The following is a 16,442-nucleotide window of genomic DNA, read 5'->3' on the forward strand; positions in this document are numbered from 1 at the left end:
GGACCTATTACATGGGATAACATGTTAAAACTCTGTAAAATATTCAGAAATTTATCTTTAACCATATTATTGCACATAAGATTTATGTTAAAATCCCCACAAAGAAGCACAGTAGCGTTTTCATTTTACCCAATGTTTAACATAATTTCTAGTTTTGAAAAAAATTTATCTACATCTCCATTTACATCTATCATTTTCCTTTGCTTACCATACAACTCAATAGCAGCTGCTTCAAAATGCTTTTCTGTACTTAACTTTTCAATATCACGTCTCCTTTTGAATTTTGTCCCTGTTTTTATATAAATACAGTCACCACCACCTCTGGCATTTTCCCTACAGTAAGAGCTAGCTAGTCTAAAAGGGTGTATAATGATGTTGTTTAATTCATATTGCTGACACCAATGCTTCAAAAGACACAAGCACTCAATGTTAAACTCATATAAAGCAACTTCTAGTTCAAGGTATTTATTTCATAGGGACTGAATATTTAGATTCATAACTTGAAAAGAATTTGATGGGAGCCTAGATTTAGTTACACTTACAGTTTATTTTATCGAACTGGCCATAGAGAAGTTGGTTGTCTGCACATTTGTAGAAAGTTCTATACTTCAACTTTTCCGTTCTGGGGTAGAAAAAATCCTGGTACATTCTTGAAGGTCATTTTGACCTTAAGCTCATGTTTCCATTCTTTGGTGTGTCGGTTGTCATTGTAGGCTGCAATGGTCTTGTTTTTCCGTTATTCTTGCAACTACTTGGAATGTGGAGTGTTTCCTTGGATTATTGATCTCGCTTTCAGACTTCTGTGTGCTTGTTCCAGCAGGATTGAGCTGTACTGCATTTGTTATTACATTGGTTCTTGAAGCTGTTGGAGTGCATAATTTGTTTTGGACTAGTCCTTTAGGCACAGCTTTCATAGTTACAGAAGGTGCCGTGGTTGTTACCATATTAGAGTACTGTGTTGGGTCTTCTGCTTCTATTTGTAATACAATAGGATCATCATCTTTCTTGTCAATAAATTTTCAGATGAGCTTTTTAATTTGTGTACAGACATATTGTTTTCCCATATTATTCAAATGTATACCATGTCTGGTATAATGCACTCTTTCTAAGCCATCAAGTTTTAAAAACAATGTATTTGGGAAGGCTTTGGTAATCTTTTCAAGTTTTCTGTCCGTGACTTCAATTTCCTTGTTTACACACAAACTTGGAACTAGGCCTAGATCTTTTCTGAATGGTATGCTTGATAACACTACATTTAGATTTTTTAAATTATTCAGGGCCCTTCTGGCTGATCTGATAGCTTCTCTGTCGTTGTTTTGGTAGACATCATTTGCACCACCAAATATTAAAAAAAAAGTCCTTTTTAGTTAGTGGGCCTGCTAGTGTTTTTCAGTCCTGTGTGACTTCATTCATTGAAGCACCCAGCTGTTGCATTAGCTTCTACTCCATACAAGAATTTCTTCTATTACTGTAAAGTGTAAACGGTAGTCAGTAGGAATTACTAAGTCACGTCTATATGTTAAAAAGAAGAAAAAGAAGAAGAGGAAGCTTATAAACGTTCAGCATGTAGCCAAATTTAAAAATTAATTTCCGATGTGAATGCAAAATGACTTGCTCCACATCATTACGATTGATCGTGCAAAATGATCCATGGAACATGAAACTAAATACCAGAGGCGACTATAGAGTCAGCAGTTACAAAGAAAGATGGCACAAGTATGTTCCATGACAACGCAGAATCGAGGAGCTAAAACGAACTTCGTACACAAGACCAGACAACGACGCAATTCTGGCCGAGAAATGAGAGCTTACGGCTTGCTTTAAGACCGCCCTACACTGGACCCAAGTGTGTTCAAAAGAGAGACGTGTACACCTTGATAACAGAACGGAACGCCAAAGAAGTGACGGTTCAGTCACTGACACAAATAAGAGTCGAATACGCCCACCAGATTGGAGGGTGCACGCCGCTCTCCCCCTCACATGCCCTCAGACTCTGAAAACCAGGAAGAAGCTCGAGCCATTCCACCGAATCAATTAAGACTGTAGATACCATCACCGCTGCAAAGCGGAGAAGCCTGTGTCACGTAATGTACAAAAGGAAAGTGCAATAAATGTGTAATGTGCAAACTACTCTTGAATCATTCAGTGTAGAGTCATAGCTCACCAAGCAAACAAAATCTTAGAAGTATTAAAACGCAACGTTAGTTATAAAAAAATAATTAATTACAAGACTGAAGAAAACAATGAACTCAGTACCATTGTTGACTTCTAAATTTTGATGGCTTAAAAGTATTAAAAAAAATAGATGTATTGACTAAAATGTACACATAACGTGATAGAATCGACAGTTGGCATCGACTTCTGTCAATTTGTTTCGAGTCGACAGTAAAGATTTCGATTGTATTTGGAAACAAATGTCACGTGCACAGTGCTGTGTTGTTTCGTAATTTTTAATTAAAAAAACATTATGGTGCTTGACGAAAATGATATGACACTGGTCGGGCCATGAAGTACTTAATAAATGATGTTCACTGTATTCGCTTAATGTGCTCGCCAGTGTATGCGTAGAGTGTCCACATAATTCTTGCCAGAAAATCAATCTGCTCGCGTTGTTTAAAACGTCAAAAGTATCACAAGCGTCATGAGTCAGGAAAAAGACCGAGATGTTTTGTTGTATGCACCTTTCGAGTCATTCGTACATACAACGTTTTGGCACAAACTCTCGCAAATTAAACTTGAAATAGACAAACTGAAAGAAGAAGCCAGACCAGTATGGGGTTGTTATACTTGTACCACACCTCCCGCAATGTGTTCTGTCCATGTTGATTTTAGTTCGTATAATCAGTGAGTAATGTACATATAAACATTCCTTCCACCATTAAAGTAAGCCAATCGTCATATACAATATTTACCTAGATAACGACTGTTAACAATGTACATTTCGTTGTACAGAGACTTTCAAGATCAACCACTTGCATTACCGATGCATGGGACTATTATAAATAAGAACACATTAGAGTCATTCAAGGAATATAACAAAGTGCAGCTTTTAGATGAATATGGACAAAACTTATTGTCTTCAATAAGGACAGCAGAAGCTTTGAAAAATCCGTCTCTGCTTTCCAGGTTTATCTTGCTGACATACGCTGTAAGTGTTATAATCAGAATTTCTGCAAAAAAAAGTGTTTTTCATGGAAGAATATTTTCCGTCATTTTCATTGCGTTAACTAATAAGTTGTGACTTTCCATCAGTTTCAAGGAAACAATATCTAATTCTATTGATTTTTTTTCTGAATAACAGTTATTTCAGGAGTACTAATCATCACATCTTTTGCAGGATTTAAAAAAATACCACTTCTATTACTGGTTTGCATTCCCAGCCATAAACTTGCCATCCATTAAACTGTTTCGACCGCCAAGAAAACTGAACACATTATTTAGTGGAGATCAGGTAAGTATATAGTGTGTGTAATTTTTAGCAGAGTATGTGCTGTAGTGTTCATTAATGGTAACCTTGAACTGAGACTTGAACCTGGATACTTGCTTTTCATGGGGTCTTTAAAATTGACAAGTCCTTAAAGCTGAACTGTAAGGGCACTGGTGTTTGTCAACATAAAAGTGATTGCTGCTCATATGCTCAATATTATGTTATTGAATCAAATTAAATATCAGTGTAAATATCATTTGCTTGAAGTCAGGAGCAGCAAAGTGTTAACAGTAATCCTTGTAAATGAACCCTACCACAGTATTACCCTCTGCAGTGAACAATATTTCTGTAATATATAGTAAATTTGAAGTCATACCTGCCCACTGCAACATCTGACATGACCCTTTCTTGCACTCAGGCTGTCAAATCCTGTTGCCACTATTGGTAAAGATATGTCAAATAAGTTGTAAATTATTTTGGTAATGTTGTATCATCTGGTCAGCTGATAACATAATATTTTGGTGCCCTTTGTGTTCTACACCAGCTGTATTGTGAATTCCAGGAGAGAAATATAAGGCAGTAACTTACTGTACAAAATATTCGCAAGTATAGGCCTACTGTCTTACAGATAAAAGCTATGTATTGGAGCCCCCTTGCATTTTCCAATGTGGCGGACATATATATTAGGTTTCACTACCGGTCAGTCTGTTACAACAACCAGATTTTCTACTTTCACATTCGCTGACTTCCCCAGCTCACAACCACCCTAACATAGATCTTGGGCTACACTACAAATCAGTCTGTCACCACAAATAAGATTTCAGGGGGAGTCCAACACAAAAAATGGTGTGTCTGGTGATTGACTTTATTTATCAGAAATGTTGTGACATGTGCTAGGGGTGTGGGACACATTCATAGGTGCATGTGTTTGTGGATACCAGTGAATAAAGAATTTTATGTTCGAAATTTGACTCTGTAAGTTACTAGTATTTCTTTCACTGTTTTAACCAGCCATACCCCCTGAAAACATTAGCCTATAATGACGGCATATGGCAACATCTCTGTGTCCTCCACCCTCCTCTCTGCAAGATGAAAACACACACATTTTAAGTTGTGTAAACTAGTCTATATGTGATAAAACCTGGTCATCGAAATCCTTATGTGATACTCTATATTTAGGCTTTTCATTGTTTATCTAAATCACTTAAAGTGACTGCAACTTTGTTTGTTTGAAAATATTCACATAGAAACTAGCATGGTGAGCGAGAATGAGGAAGAGTAGCAACTGTGACCATTAAAGAACAAAAGCTAACTGAAACAAATAGATTTGCATGACCAGTAAATTAGAGAAAGGAACAGTAGCATCGTATCTCAAGGAAGAATTTCAACCATTTAGTTGTGGACAGAAGTGGGTAGAAGAACTATGGATCAGATTTAGCGAAATGGTTGACTTAATGCTATATAGATATGTAAATAGTAAAAACAGTTCCTGGTGAGAGGGATGCTCAACAGTATACAGTCTGTGTAAGGACACAACATTTACTATACATTGGCTAAAAACCGAAGCATAGGGCTATAGTTTCAGATAAGCTAACTGAAACAAGTTTGGTTGTCAAGAGGGCAATGAACAACAAAGCCACAGTGGCTGCCATAGCTCAGTCTTATCGAAACACCCATCCCAAAATGGAAAGAAATAGTGGTTGTCTGTAAGGACTTTTAGTATCACCAAAGTTATTGTTCTGACACTTAAGAATGACACTGGAATTGAGTATAACAAACCAAAAGCATGAATGCCGAAGTCCATTTTCAAGTGTTTCTGTACAAAGGAGGACCCAGGATACTGCTCCAGTTTAATTCTCTCGTCATTGCCAAAATATATAGATATTAGTTTCAGAAGAATTGTGGAATGACTGAAGTTACCAAAACTGAAAAAGGACCTAATGGGTAAAGCTATACAAGATTTACAGATGAGTTAGCCCATCTTTTAACCATAATATGCTACAGATCCCTCAAACAAAAAACTGTGCCCAGTAGTTGGAAGAAAGCTTAGGTATCATGTGTATTACAGTATTCTGCTTTAAATGTTTTAAATATATATTATATGTATATATTTTTTAAATATATGTTCAAATTTGATGCTGTTGTGAAAGTCTGAATAGTTGTAATTTAAAATTTTGTCTCGGGCCATGCCAGAGTAGCTTGCTGGACCATATTACCATTACAGTTGCGCCTATGCTGGAATGTGATAATTTTTGCCAATTTTTTAACCTTCTATGAAGGAAAACAGCATACTTCTTCTCTTAAGAAGTGCGTATATTGAATCTCAGTGTACAATCACTTATTGTGCAACTTCTAACAACAGGGAAACATTACTCATATGTACAATCTGAGTTTGTATATTTGACTAATGACTTTTTTACAGTTCTCTAGAACTCTTCTGTTCTGCCGTGACATCATTCAACATTGTCATGCACATGTGTTTTCTCGATGGTGCACTGCACTGCTCTGGAGTGGGATGCCGACTCATGGAGATTACACACCCTGTGCATTTACTGCAACTCATGGTAACAGTGTGATTGCTGTCCTGGCTTGGAGACAAGCAGCATCCATGCTTATAAGTGTTACGTCTAAAACAGATGACAGAAACCCACAAACAGTTTTCCATCCATAACTATTAAACTAATACATGGTTACAGCTATCATGACCACAATTTCATTACACTTCACTTTGCCTGAGTGACATGATACACCATCAACATTTGTCTTCAAATAACAGCCATGGTCTCCAACCATGTCATCATATGACAAAATTACAGTACCTGTTGCTGCAATGAGAGATGGGAATACACTAATCATGTCCTTTATCAGAACAGGTAGCAGAAAGACAGATTAGCTGAGCATCTTGCAGAAAGTTTAATCTGGGCCATGAGCATTCAACACAGTATCACACTGTCTGTCTTTATAGTTGAGAGGTGTGTGCATCTGCTTGCTGTGTGGTGGCTTCAGATTCAATTCCTAGTACTGCCATGGATATTTTTCTTTGATGAAAGTGTGGTAACAGGGTACACTCAACCTCGTGAGGCTAGTTGAGGTATTACTGGTTTCTGTCCTGGCTGGTAGAGTGGTGAGATGACACTATGCCCATCCGTACCATATCCAGATGGCATCATGTGTACAGCGAAGGTGATGCAATGGCCAGTTAGTATTGTGTGGCTAACTGAGTGTTTCAGACATCCCCCAAGAAGTTTGTTGGGGTACTTGCTGTTTGTGTTGTATTTTAATGATCTGATCTACAATATTAATAGTAACCTTAGACATTTTGCAGACGATGCAGTTAGCTGTAATGAAGCACTGTATGGAAAAAGCTGCACAAATATTCATTGAGATCTTGATAAGATTTGTAAATGGTGCAATGATTGGTTGTGTGCTTTATACTAGAGATGTAAAATTTTGCACTTCATGAAACACAAAATTGTAGTTTTCTGTGACTGCGATATCAGTGAGTCACTATTAGAATCAGTCAACTCATACAATCTTGTTGTAGCTATTTATCAGAATATGAAATAGAATAATCACATACTCTCAGTCCTGTCCTAAGCAAGTATCAGACATCTGCTCAGTAATTGGATACTAGGAATATTCAGTCAGCCTCTAAAAGAGATTTCATACAAGATACTCATGCAGCCCATCATGTTGCTTAAGTTGTGAGACCAATACCAAATAGGCCTAATAGGGAGTATTGGATGTATACAAAGGAGGGCAGCACTAATGGTCAACTTGTATGACCCATAGGATAGTGTCATGGAAATGCTGTAACATGTGAACTGGCAGCTGCTTGAAGATAGATGCAAACTATTACACAAAAGCCCATTTCAAAAATTTGAAGTAAGTAGTCTAGCAGTATAGTACTGCTCCCCACATTTGGCTCTTGTAAGTACCCCATTACAGCCTTAGACTAATTATGGTGTGCACAGAGGACTTCACCCAATCTTTCTTCCTGAGCTATATACACTCCTGGAAATGGAAAAAAGAACACATTGACACCGGTGTGTCAGACCCACCATACTTGCTCCGGACACTGCGAGAGGGCTGTACAAGCAATGATCACACGCACGGCACAGCGGACACACCAGGAACCGCGGTGTTGGCCGTCGAATGGCGCTAGCTGCGCAGCATTTGTGCACCGCCGCCGTCAGTGTCAGCCAGTTTGCCGTGGCATACGGAGCTCCATCGCAGTCTTTAACACTGGTAGCATGCCGTGACAGCGTGGACGTGAACCGTATGTGCAGTTGACGGACTTTGAGCAAGGGCGTATAGTGGGCATGCGGGAGGCCGGGTGGACGTACCGCCGAATTGCTCAACACGTGGGGCGTGAGGTCTCCACAGTACATCAATGTTGTCGCCAGTGGTCGGCGGAAGGTGCATGTGCCCGTCGACCTGGGACCGGACCGCAGCGACGCACGGATGCACGCCAAGACCGTAGGATCCTACGCAGTGCCGTAGGGGACCGCACCGCCACTTCCCAGCAAATTAGGGACACTGTTGCTCCTGGGGTATCGGCGAGGACCATTCGCAACCGTCTCCATGAAGCTGGGCTACGGTCCCGCACACCGTTAGGCCATCTTCCGCTCACGCCCCAACATCGTGCAGCCCGCCTCCAGTGGTGTCGCGACAGGCGTGAATGGAGGGACGAATGGAGACGTGTCGTCTTCAGCAATAAGAGTCTCTTCTGCCTTGGTGCCAATGATGGTCGTATGCGTGTTTGGCGCCGTGCAGGTGAGCGCCACAATCAGGACTGCATACGACCGAGGCACACAGGGCCAACACCCGGCATCATGGTGTGGGGAGCGATCTCCTACACTGGCCGTACACCACTGGTGATCGTCGAGGGGACACTGAATAGTGCACGGTACATCCAAACCGTCATCGAACCCATCGTTCTACCATTCCTAGACCGGCAAGGGAACTTGCTGTTCCAACAGGACAATGCACGTCCGCATGTATCCCGTGCCACCCAACGTGCTCTAGAAGGTGTAAGTCAACTACCCTTGCCAGCAAGATCTCCGGATCTGTCCCCCATTGAGCATGTTTGGGACTGGATGAAGCGTCGTCTCACGCGGTCTGCACGTCCAGCACGAACGCTGGTCCAACTGAGGCGCGAGGTGGAAATGGCATGGCAAGCCATTCCACAGGACTACATCCAGCATCTCTACGATCGTCTCCATGGGAGAATAGCAGCCTGCATTGCTGCGAAAGGTGGATATACACAGTACTAGTGCCGACATTGTGCATGCTCTGTTGCCTGTGTCTATGTGCCTGTGGTTCTGTCAGTGTGATCATGTGATGTATCTGACCCCAGGAATGTGTCAATAAAGTTTCCCCTTCCTGGGACAATGAATTCACGGTGTTCTTATTTCAATTTCCAGGAGTGTATGTGAATGGAACAGATAGAAACCTTAATAAATAGTACAATGGGGGAAGGGGGCGGGGGGTTACCTTTTGTGATTCACTTCCCAGTGGTTAGCAGAATATGAGTGTAGATGAGAGTAGGAGATGGCCAGTTTTTTGCCAGAATATGTACTCTCTACACTTCTTCATTCTCCATCACGTCGTTAAATTTTCACAAGATTTCAGTAGAGTACTTCTGAAGCATTGTTGATTGGTAACACAATGTTATGTGGTTGATGACTTCATCCTTCTGTTGCCATGCTGTTAGTTGTGACATCAGTGGTGCTTAGTCCATAACCATATGAAGCAATTCTCTGCATGTCCATCTTTTTAGAGGTGGTTGTGGGACTCAGCTGTTCACTACAGGATGTCAGTTCCAACACCTTTCAGCCGTCTAATTTACAAACTGTTATTTTATTTGGCTACCAGTTATGGTGATTTGCTATGCCATCTTCAGGCCCCTGATTGATTTATAGGAAGATTCCAACCTCGTTTCCAGTCAAAATGGGGTCCAGTCTTCAGATACTGGTATCTGCAGGTTTCTGCTTGCTAGAGCAATCCCTTCAGCTATCATCTGCCGACTCTTCCTACACATCGGTCAGGGGCCTGAAGATACACATTGGTGAGGTACCTGAAGATGGCATAGTAAATCGCCAAAATTGGTAGCTGAACAAAATAACAGCTTCAAAATTAGATGGCTGAAAGGTTTTTGATTTGGCATGCTGTATGAAGCAATATTTGGTGCTTTGGAACTCCTGCTTCAACTTTGAAATTGCCATGTCCTAAACTGAACGCAGCTATAAGCCACCATGTTAGTTGTGTGTGTTTTCATTAGGCACTCAATCACAGCTTTTATTTTACTAGCCCAGAGATTTGGTGGCAGGCCCATTCTTGACTAAAATTCTGTGCAGATTTTCTAACGCATCTTTCATCATAGGTGATTTCGTGAAAGAATTTAGGTGTCAACAGTTTCGGTATACCCAGTTTTGTTGCTCTATAATGTGCACTGTCTGCCTAAGGTAATAGCGCCCACTCACAAGGATTCTTCTATGCCCTTAACATTCTTAGTCCTACAACACTTTTCAAGGGCATTATGGGTTATCGCATAACCCCCCCCCCCCTTTCTCTCTCTCTCTCTCTCTCTCTCTCTCTCTCTCTCTCTCTCTCTCTCTCTCTCTCTCTCTCTGGAAACCTCAATACTGATTTAATGTTGTCTCTCTTCAACAACACAAAATTCTTTTTCTGTTCCTTGGAGGCCACCTGCTTGCGTATCCATCCTCAAATATGATCTGAAGTGTCTGTCATTGGCTGTAGGCTTTGTGAAGATGTTTAATAAATGGTACTTTTTGTGCCAGAATTTCTTTACTTAAGGTTGAAGTATCACATATTAACATTCATAAACACATACAGGAAGCACGAAGTGGTGAACGCAGTAACAGTCACTGCAACACTAGATGCATGTTCAGGAGATAATGCCGATGTTACTCCTAACACACAGGAACTGATGTCAACGAGTCTAAATACTTTCCAAGAAAAATTAGGCCCATAATTTAAGTCACGGACATCTTCTGCTTAGCAAGACAATGATTGTGAACACAATTTTACAGGGACGAGAGCAAGCAGTATCAGATTTACCAGTCAGGTACTGCTTAACAGTGGCTGAGAAGTGAGCTGTTGAAAGGTATAGCTGGCACAGCTGAAAACTCAGCATGATTTTATTGATTCTTATTGCTGCAAGGTTATGCGTTAATATGTTTGGTCCATCTATGTTTCCACAGATTGGTGTTATTACATTCTGGGTACATTAATCACAACACGAGCAATGGGAGGAAGTGTACCAGGCAGTTACAATGAATGAGAAATTCTGTTCATTCCTGGATTTATTTCTCAAACATTTTGAAGCCTGCTTCCCCCAAAGAAAGATTAAAATATCAACCTGTTGTGGGAGGAAAGCATGGATAACAGCTGGTATCAAAATATCATGTGCTAAAAAGAAAGACTTAGGTGTAGAACATAGGGCTAGAACAAACCTAGCAGTGAAACTACAATACAAAAAATACAGTGAAATTCTAATGTGGGTAATCAAGAAGGCTAAACAAATGCGTTTTGACTAAAAATTTAGCAAGTTAAACAACAAAGTAAAAACCATATGGAACATCATAAAAAGTGAGACAAATAAGAACATAAAATCTGAACTAGCAGGGACTCCATAGTCCTCTGGTTGTGTTTCAGACAAGAATAACCAAAAAGTTGCAGCCTCGATTTTAATAACTTTTTTCTCACTATAGCTGGAAGTGCAGGGAACCATAATAAACAGTCTCCCATAGAAGCCATAGACCTACTAAATCACATTCAAATCACACCAAATGTAGCACTTCATTTCGAAAGGACAGCTCCTAAAGAAATTGAAAAAAAAAAATTACTTAAAAGCCCTGGATCTTCCAGATATGATGGAATATCAAATTGTATTTTAAAATCATGTGCAGACTTAAACAGTCACATATTATACTATTCAGTCAATGAAAACTGAGACATTTCCCGAGAAACTAAAACATGCAGTAGTGACGCCCATCCACAAAAGTGGGGCAATGAATGTACTATCCAGTTATTGGCCCATCTCTTTGCTGCCAGTGTTCTCAAAGGTGTTCGAAAGAATAGTTTATGATAGGATTTGTGGCCACATGACACAAAATGGCTTACTGACATCTACAAAGTTCGACTTTAATAAGGGATTCTCCACAGAGAGAACAATATTTAGCCTAACAGATGAAATTCAACGTGAATTAAGACTCAGAAAGTATCCAATTGGGATCTCTTGTGACCTATCTAAAGCCTTTGACTGTGTAGATCAGAACATGTTGCTAAAAAAATCTTCCACACTATGGCATCAAAGACAAACTTTTGACATGGCTAGAATCTTATCTACACAACAGGCAGCAAAGCGTTATCTTAATAGGGGCTAGTCTAACAGTTAACTCAAACTGGGAAATTTATGAGGTGTGATTGGAAAGTGGGGAATACGGTGGTTGTGGAAGGGCACGAATTTTGAATTTGGTCAGAAATTCAATGATGGAGAAGGCACGATGAGCCAGAGCATTGTCATGGTGTAGCACCCAACTCCTGTCTTTCCACAATGCAGACATTTTCTTCCACACCTTTTCATGCAAATGCTCAAGGACACATTTGTAGTATTCCTGGTTAATTGTCTATCATCCAGGGGTAAATTCATGCTGCACAATACCGGTAGAATCGAAAAAAGTCATAAACATTGTCTTCACCTTCGACAGACTTTGCCGTGCTTTTTTTGGTCTTGGTGAACCTGGGGTCTTCCACTGCAAAGACTATACTTTGGTTTCAGGATCATATTCAAATACTCACTATTTGTCACCTGTAATTATCCTATTAACAAATCTGGGTCATTTTTAGTCCGATTAAACAGTTCTTGGCACACTTCAAGTTGGTATTGTCTCTGGTCACTTGACAACACTTTTTGAATGAATTTGCGGACACTCGACGCATGTTCAGATCTTCAGTTAAAAATTGACTGAACTACATAGAAACTTAAATTAAGTTCATCATCCATCTCCCTAATTGTAAATCTATGATCAGAGCACACTAAGTCACGAACTTTCACATTTTCATTTGTTTTTGAGGTGGAAGGATGGCCGGACAGTGGTTCATCTTCAAATGATTCACAACCATTTTTATGTCTGTTGAACCAGACAAAAACATTTGACTGACTCATAAAATTATATCCAAAGGTTGTTTTTAATAGTTGGTAAGTCTCAGAAGCTGATTTCTCGGTTTTAAACAAAATTTCACACAAACTCGTTGGTCCCTTTTTACATCCATTTTCACACAGACAGAATGCGGCAACAAGCCCTAACACACACACACTCAACCAGCTGCCTCAATGAACTGAATAAAGGAAACACAGTTTCCTGTCAGAGGACGTTCAAGGACAAGGCAATGACTCACTCCCCCCCCCCCCCCCCCCCCCCCCTTTCCGTGTACCTGCCCGCCAAACCAGTAAGCAGTAGCGGATCCATTCTTAAAACTTTTCAATCACACCTCATAAAATATGGAGTTCCCCAGGGCTCAGTCCTTGGGCCACTGACTTTTCTGATCTACATTAATGATCTACCAGTTACAATTAATGGCAGAGCAAAAATAGTCATGTTTGCGGATGATACAATTATTCTGATCAAGGGTCCCAACTCCGCAATGCAGGATACAGCCCTCTCAGTCACTAACCAAGTACACAAATGGTTCATACCATATAGCCTAACCCTAAATTTTGAAAAACTAACATTATACCGTTTCAGACAGTAAATAAAAGACTTCAACTTCCTGAAATGGAGATCAACATCCAAAAAATTTATGAAACCATTCATACACAATTCATAGGCATCCAGATAGACACATAGCTTGGATGGAAAGAGCAAGTTGATCAGCTGGTCAAAAAACTTAGCACAGCATGGTTTTCCCTCAGAACTATTTCTCACATTGTTGGCAGAGAAATATTGCTCTTGTCATAGTTTGTATATTTCTGTTGTGTTCTGTCCTATGGTATTATCTTCTGGGGAAATGCTACAGGAGTTGAAAAAGTGTTCAAACAGCAAAAACAAGCAGTGAGGTTAATATGTGGGTTCTCTAACAGAACATCCTGCAGTGGTCTCTCTCTAAGACTCTCAGAATATTTACTTTTACAGATCAATATGTATAATCAATGCCTAACATGTCTTCTTCATGGTAAGCAGCACATTGTTGATACTTCTACCTGGGGTTTCCATTGTTTGATATACTCACTGATGTTTGTAGCCAGCAACAAGGAATTATTCTGGGGGGGGGGGGGGGGGGGGGGACTTGTGACATTCACAAGAATAACACAAGATTGGGGAAAAATTTCAACCAAGTCTCTGCAACTCTCACTAAAGCCCATAGGGGAGCAACTAAGCTTCCCATCAGTATAAAAAAGGAAATTAATAGCATACAGATATTCCAAGGGAAACTAAAAACATTCCTCAGAGAACAAACTTATCATAAAATGAATTAATTCGTAGTGGAATAAAACAACCTTTTGAGTCAAAATAGGGAAAACCACTTAGATTAAATAACGAAAAAACATTCGTAAAATAAAATCTTTATTTAAATTATGAAGACAAAATTGAACAAAGGAAAATCCAGGATGGAATGTAACAAAATTGTGTATTTCTGCCGTAAATTATAATGATAAAATGTAAATTTATTTATGTCATAGGTTAAAATGTGCACACTTTAACTTATACCAGTGAAATGCAGGTTGTAATATTGTCCGCAAACAATCATTCATAGAAAATAACTACTTGTATCAAACAGTGGAAAATCCGAGATGGAATGTGACAGTATTATGAAAAGGATAGTTGCTTCTCACCATGTAGCAGAGATGCTAAGTCACAGATAAGCACAACAAAAAGACTGTCATAAATTGAGCTTTTGGCCAACAAGACAAAACACACACATGCACAGACGTACACACATATAGTGTGTGTGTTGTCTATTTTCGACAAAGGCCTTGTTCGTCAAAAGCTCACTCTCAGACAGTCTTTTTGTTGTGCCTGTCTGCAATTCAGCATCTCCCATATATGTAAGCAAATATCCTTTTCATAATGTAAGTATTTGTGTAATATATAAATTGCTCACATAATTTTCTATTATTTCATTTGACTTGTCCTATGTTACTTGTACACCATTTGTAGAATATGTAATCAACATGATCAAGTAAGAAATCAAATCAGACCAATCAAGAAAACTGAACTTTTTTAGGAAACCTGTTAATTAGTAGCTTCATCATTAAGTGATCCTCTCCATAATCGAAAAAAATTCTGAGTCATCTATTTTTTGTAGCTAACAACTAATCAATTGAAACAATGTCAACTTTTTGTGTAAAGAACTCTGTGCATCTTGACAGTGGTCAGAATTTTACCTCTGATAAGAAAATTTATGCTGTCAAAAAAGCAAGTACTCAGTGTCATTCCAGGTGACTTCCTCTCCAAGATGGTTTTACCACATATTTACGTATGCTCATATGAGCATTAAGAACATGAACTTATATGTACATTGCTTATCTCATTAGATGCAGCAACTTCTGGATGCCTATACAAATATTAAAGACTGGAAACAACGTCCATTTTTCTTAGTACAAGTACAAAGTGGTAAAGTTTCCATACTTCCGCTATGTGACATTGATTTACTGAAACAAGAATGTCATATAGAAAATGAAAATAATATAACAAATGGATTGTATCTTGGGTTTGCTGATCCATCAGTATTACCTGCTAATCCTGGATGGCCATTACGGAACCTACTGGCGCTTGTCATCTACCACTGGTATGTTGTCTAGGAGTTTGCCTGAATTGTAATTTGTGATTTTTCTCTCACTGCATTTATCTCTTAAAGTACAATAGTAATGGAAACAAAGTTTGGTCTTCATTCTTGATTATATTGTGTTAAAAATCTTTTAATTCTTTAAAGTTGAAATTTTTCTGTGGCTGACTGATGTCATATATTGAGTACAAGACTTCTCAGTAAACAGTAACTTCATAATAAAGCAGTATTAATTTCAGGCAGTGAAATACTACTGGTTTCTTTTTCACTTACTATTTTGTTCAATTTCCATCATCAGTGTTTATTGACGTCTTTTAAGTAATGCTTATTTCTAATCCATCTAATGCATTGTGACAAAATGAAATTGTCCACCAAGAAATAGTAGTAATTTCATTGACCTCGGCTCTTTGCAAATTAAGGAACAGGTATAAACTGACATCTGTAATAATACAAAGAATGAGTTGTTTATGAACATATCTGTGTTTGTGTCACAGACCAGTTCATAGTTTCAATATACATCATTACAAATCAATATTTGGCAAGTAATATATTTAAAAAATTGTGACCACTTTGTGAATTTCAAGAGCTGAGTCATCGATGTTGTAGCATAAGAAATAGAATTTTTTGAGTGCATGCAAATTATTTATATAATTTAATTTTTTTAAAAACTGTGATTTAAAAACCTTAATCATTTTATATTTTTAATTTATATTTGTACATACTCTTCTGAACTCCTCAGAAACTCTACTGCTTATCATAAAGGATAAAATGTTATGCCAGGAAAGACTTGACTACAACCGTTGTATTGTTTATAACTGAAGCTAGTAATGTGGTAAAGCACTGATCCTGTCTGTGACAGAACACCACATTTGAAGAAATAAATTCAGATTTAATTCATCTTCTGGGACACAGTTGCAACCTCTCAACATTTTTCACTTTGCTGACTTCTCTTCCAGAGAGTGAAAGTTTTCATTTCAGAACAGACCCATACGCTACGATCTTTTCTCCACAGGGGTGAAATTTATATATAGAAAAGAACTGTCTCTAGGGTTTCCAAGTCAAGGAGAGAAACAGAGTACCAAGTGTTCTCTTCCCCCCAGGTGGCCCACAGTCCCTTTTGTGGGTACGTGTCTAGCGTGCACGGGGCCCCAAGCTATTGCAGCCTTCTTCCTTTTTCCAGACTGCATTACCATCTCTGTTC

The 16,442-nt window shown here is 39.0% G+C and overlaps 1 protein-coding gene across 1 annotated transcript in view; it reads left to right on the forward strand.

Moving 5' to 3' along the window:
* The first annotated feature begins 2,408 nt into the window (after positions 1-2,408).
* LOC124774092 (ubiquitin-like modifier-activating enzyme ATG7) overlaps positions 2,409-16,442 on the forward strand; it is a 107,293-nt gene continuing 93,259 nt past the window's right edge. Inside the window, exons 1-4 of the mRNA XM_047249454.1 lie at positions 2,409-2,844; positions 2,953-3,148; positions 3,338-3,451; positions 14,991-15,244. Coding sequence (XP_047105410.1) covers positions 2,642-2,844; positions 2,953-3,148; positions 3,338-3,451; positions 14,991-15,244 — 767 coding nt within the window. The 5' untranslated portion in view covers positions 2,409-2,641. The remainder of the gene's footprint in view (positions 2,845-2,952; positions 3,149-3,337; positions 3,452-14,990; positions 15,245-16,442) is intronic.

This window comes from Schistocerca piceifrons, chromosome 2 (genome assembly GCF_021461385.2).
Source record: "Schistocerca piceifrons isolate TAMUIC-IGC-003096 chromosome 2, iqSchPice1.1, whole genome shotgun sequence".
Classification (NCBI taxonomy): Eukaryota; Metazoa; Arthropoda; class Insecta; order Orthoptera; family Acrididae; genus Schistocerca; species Schistocerca piceifrons.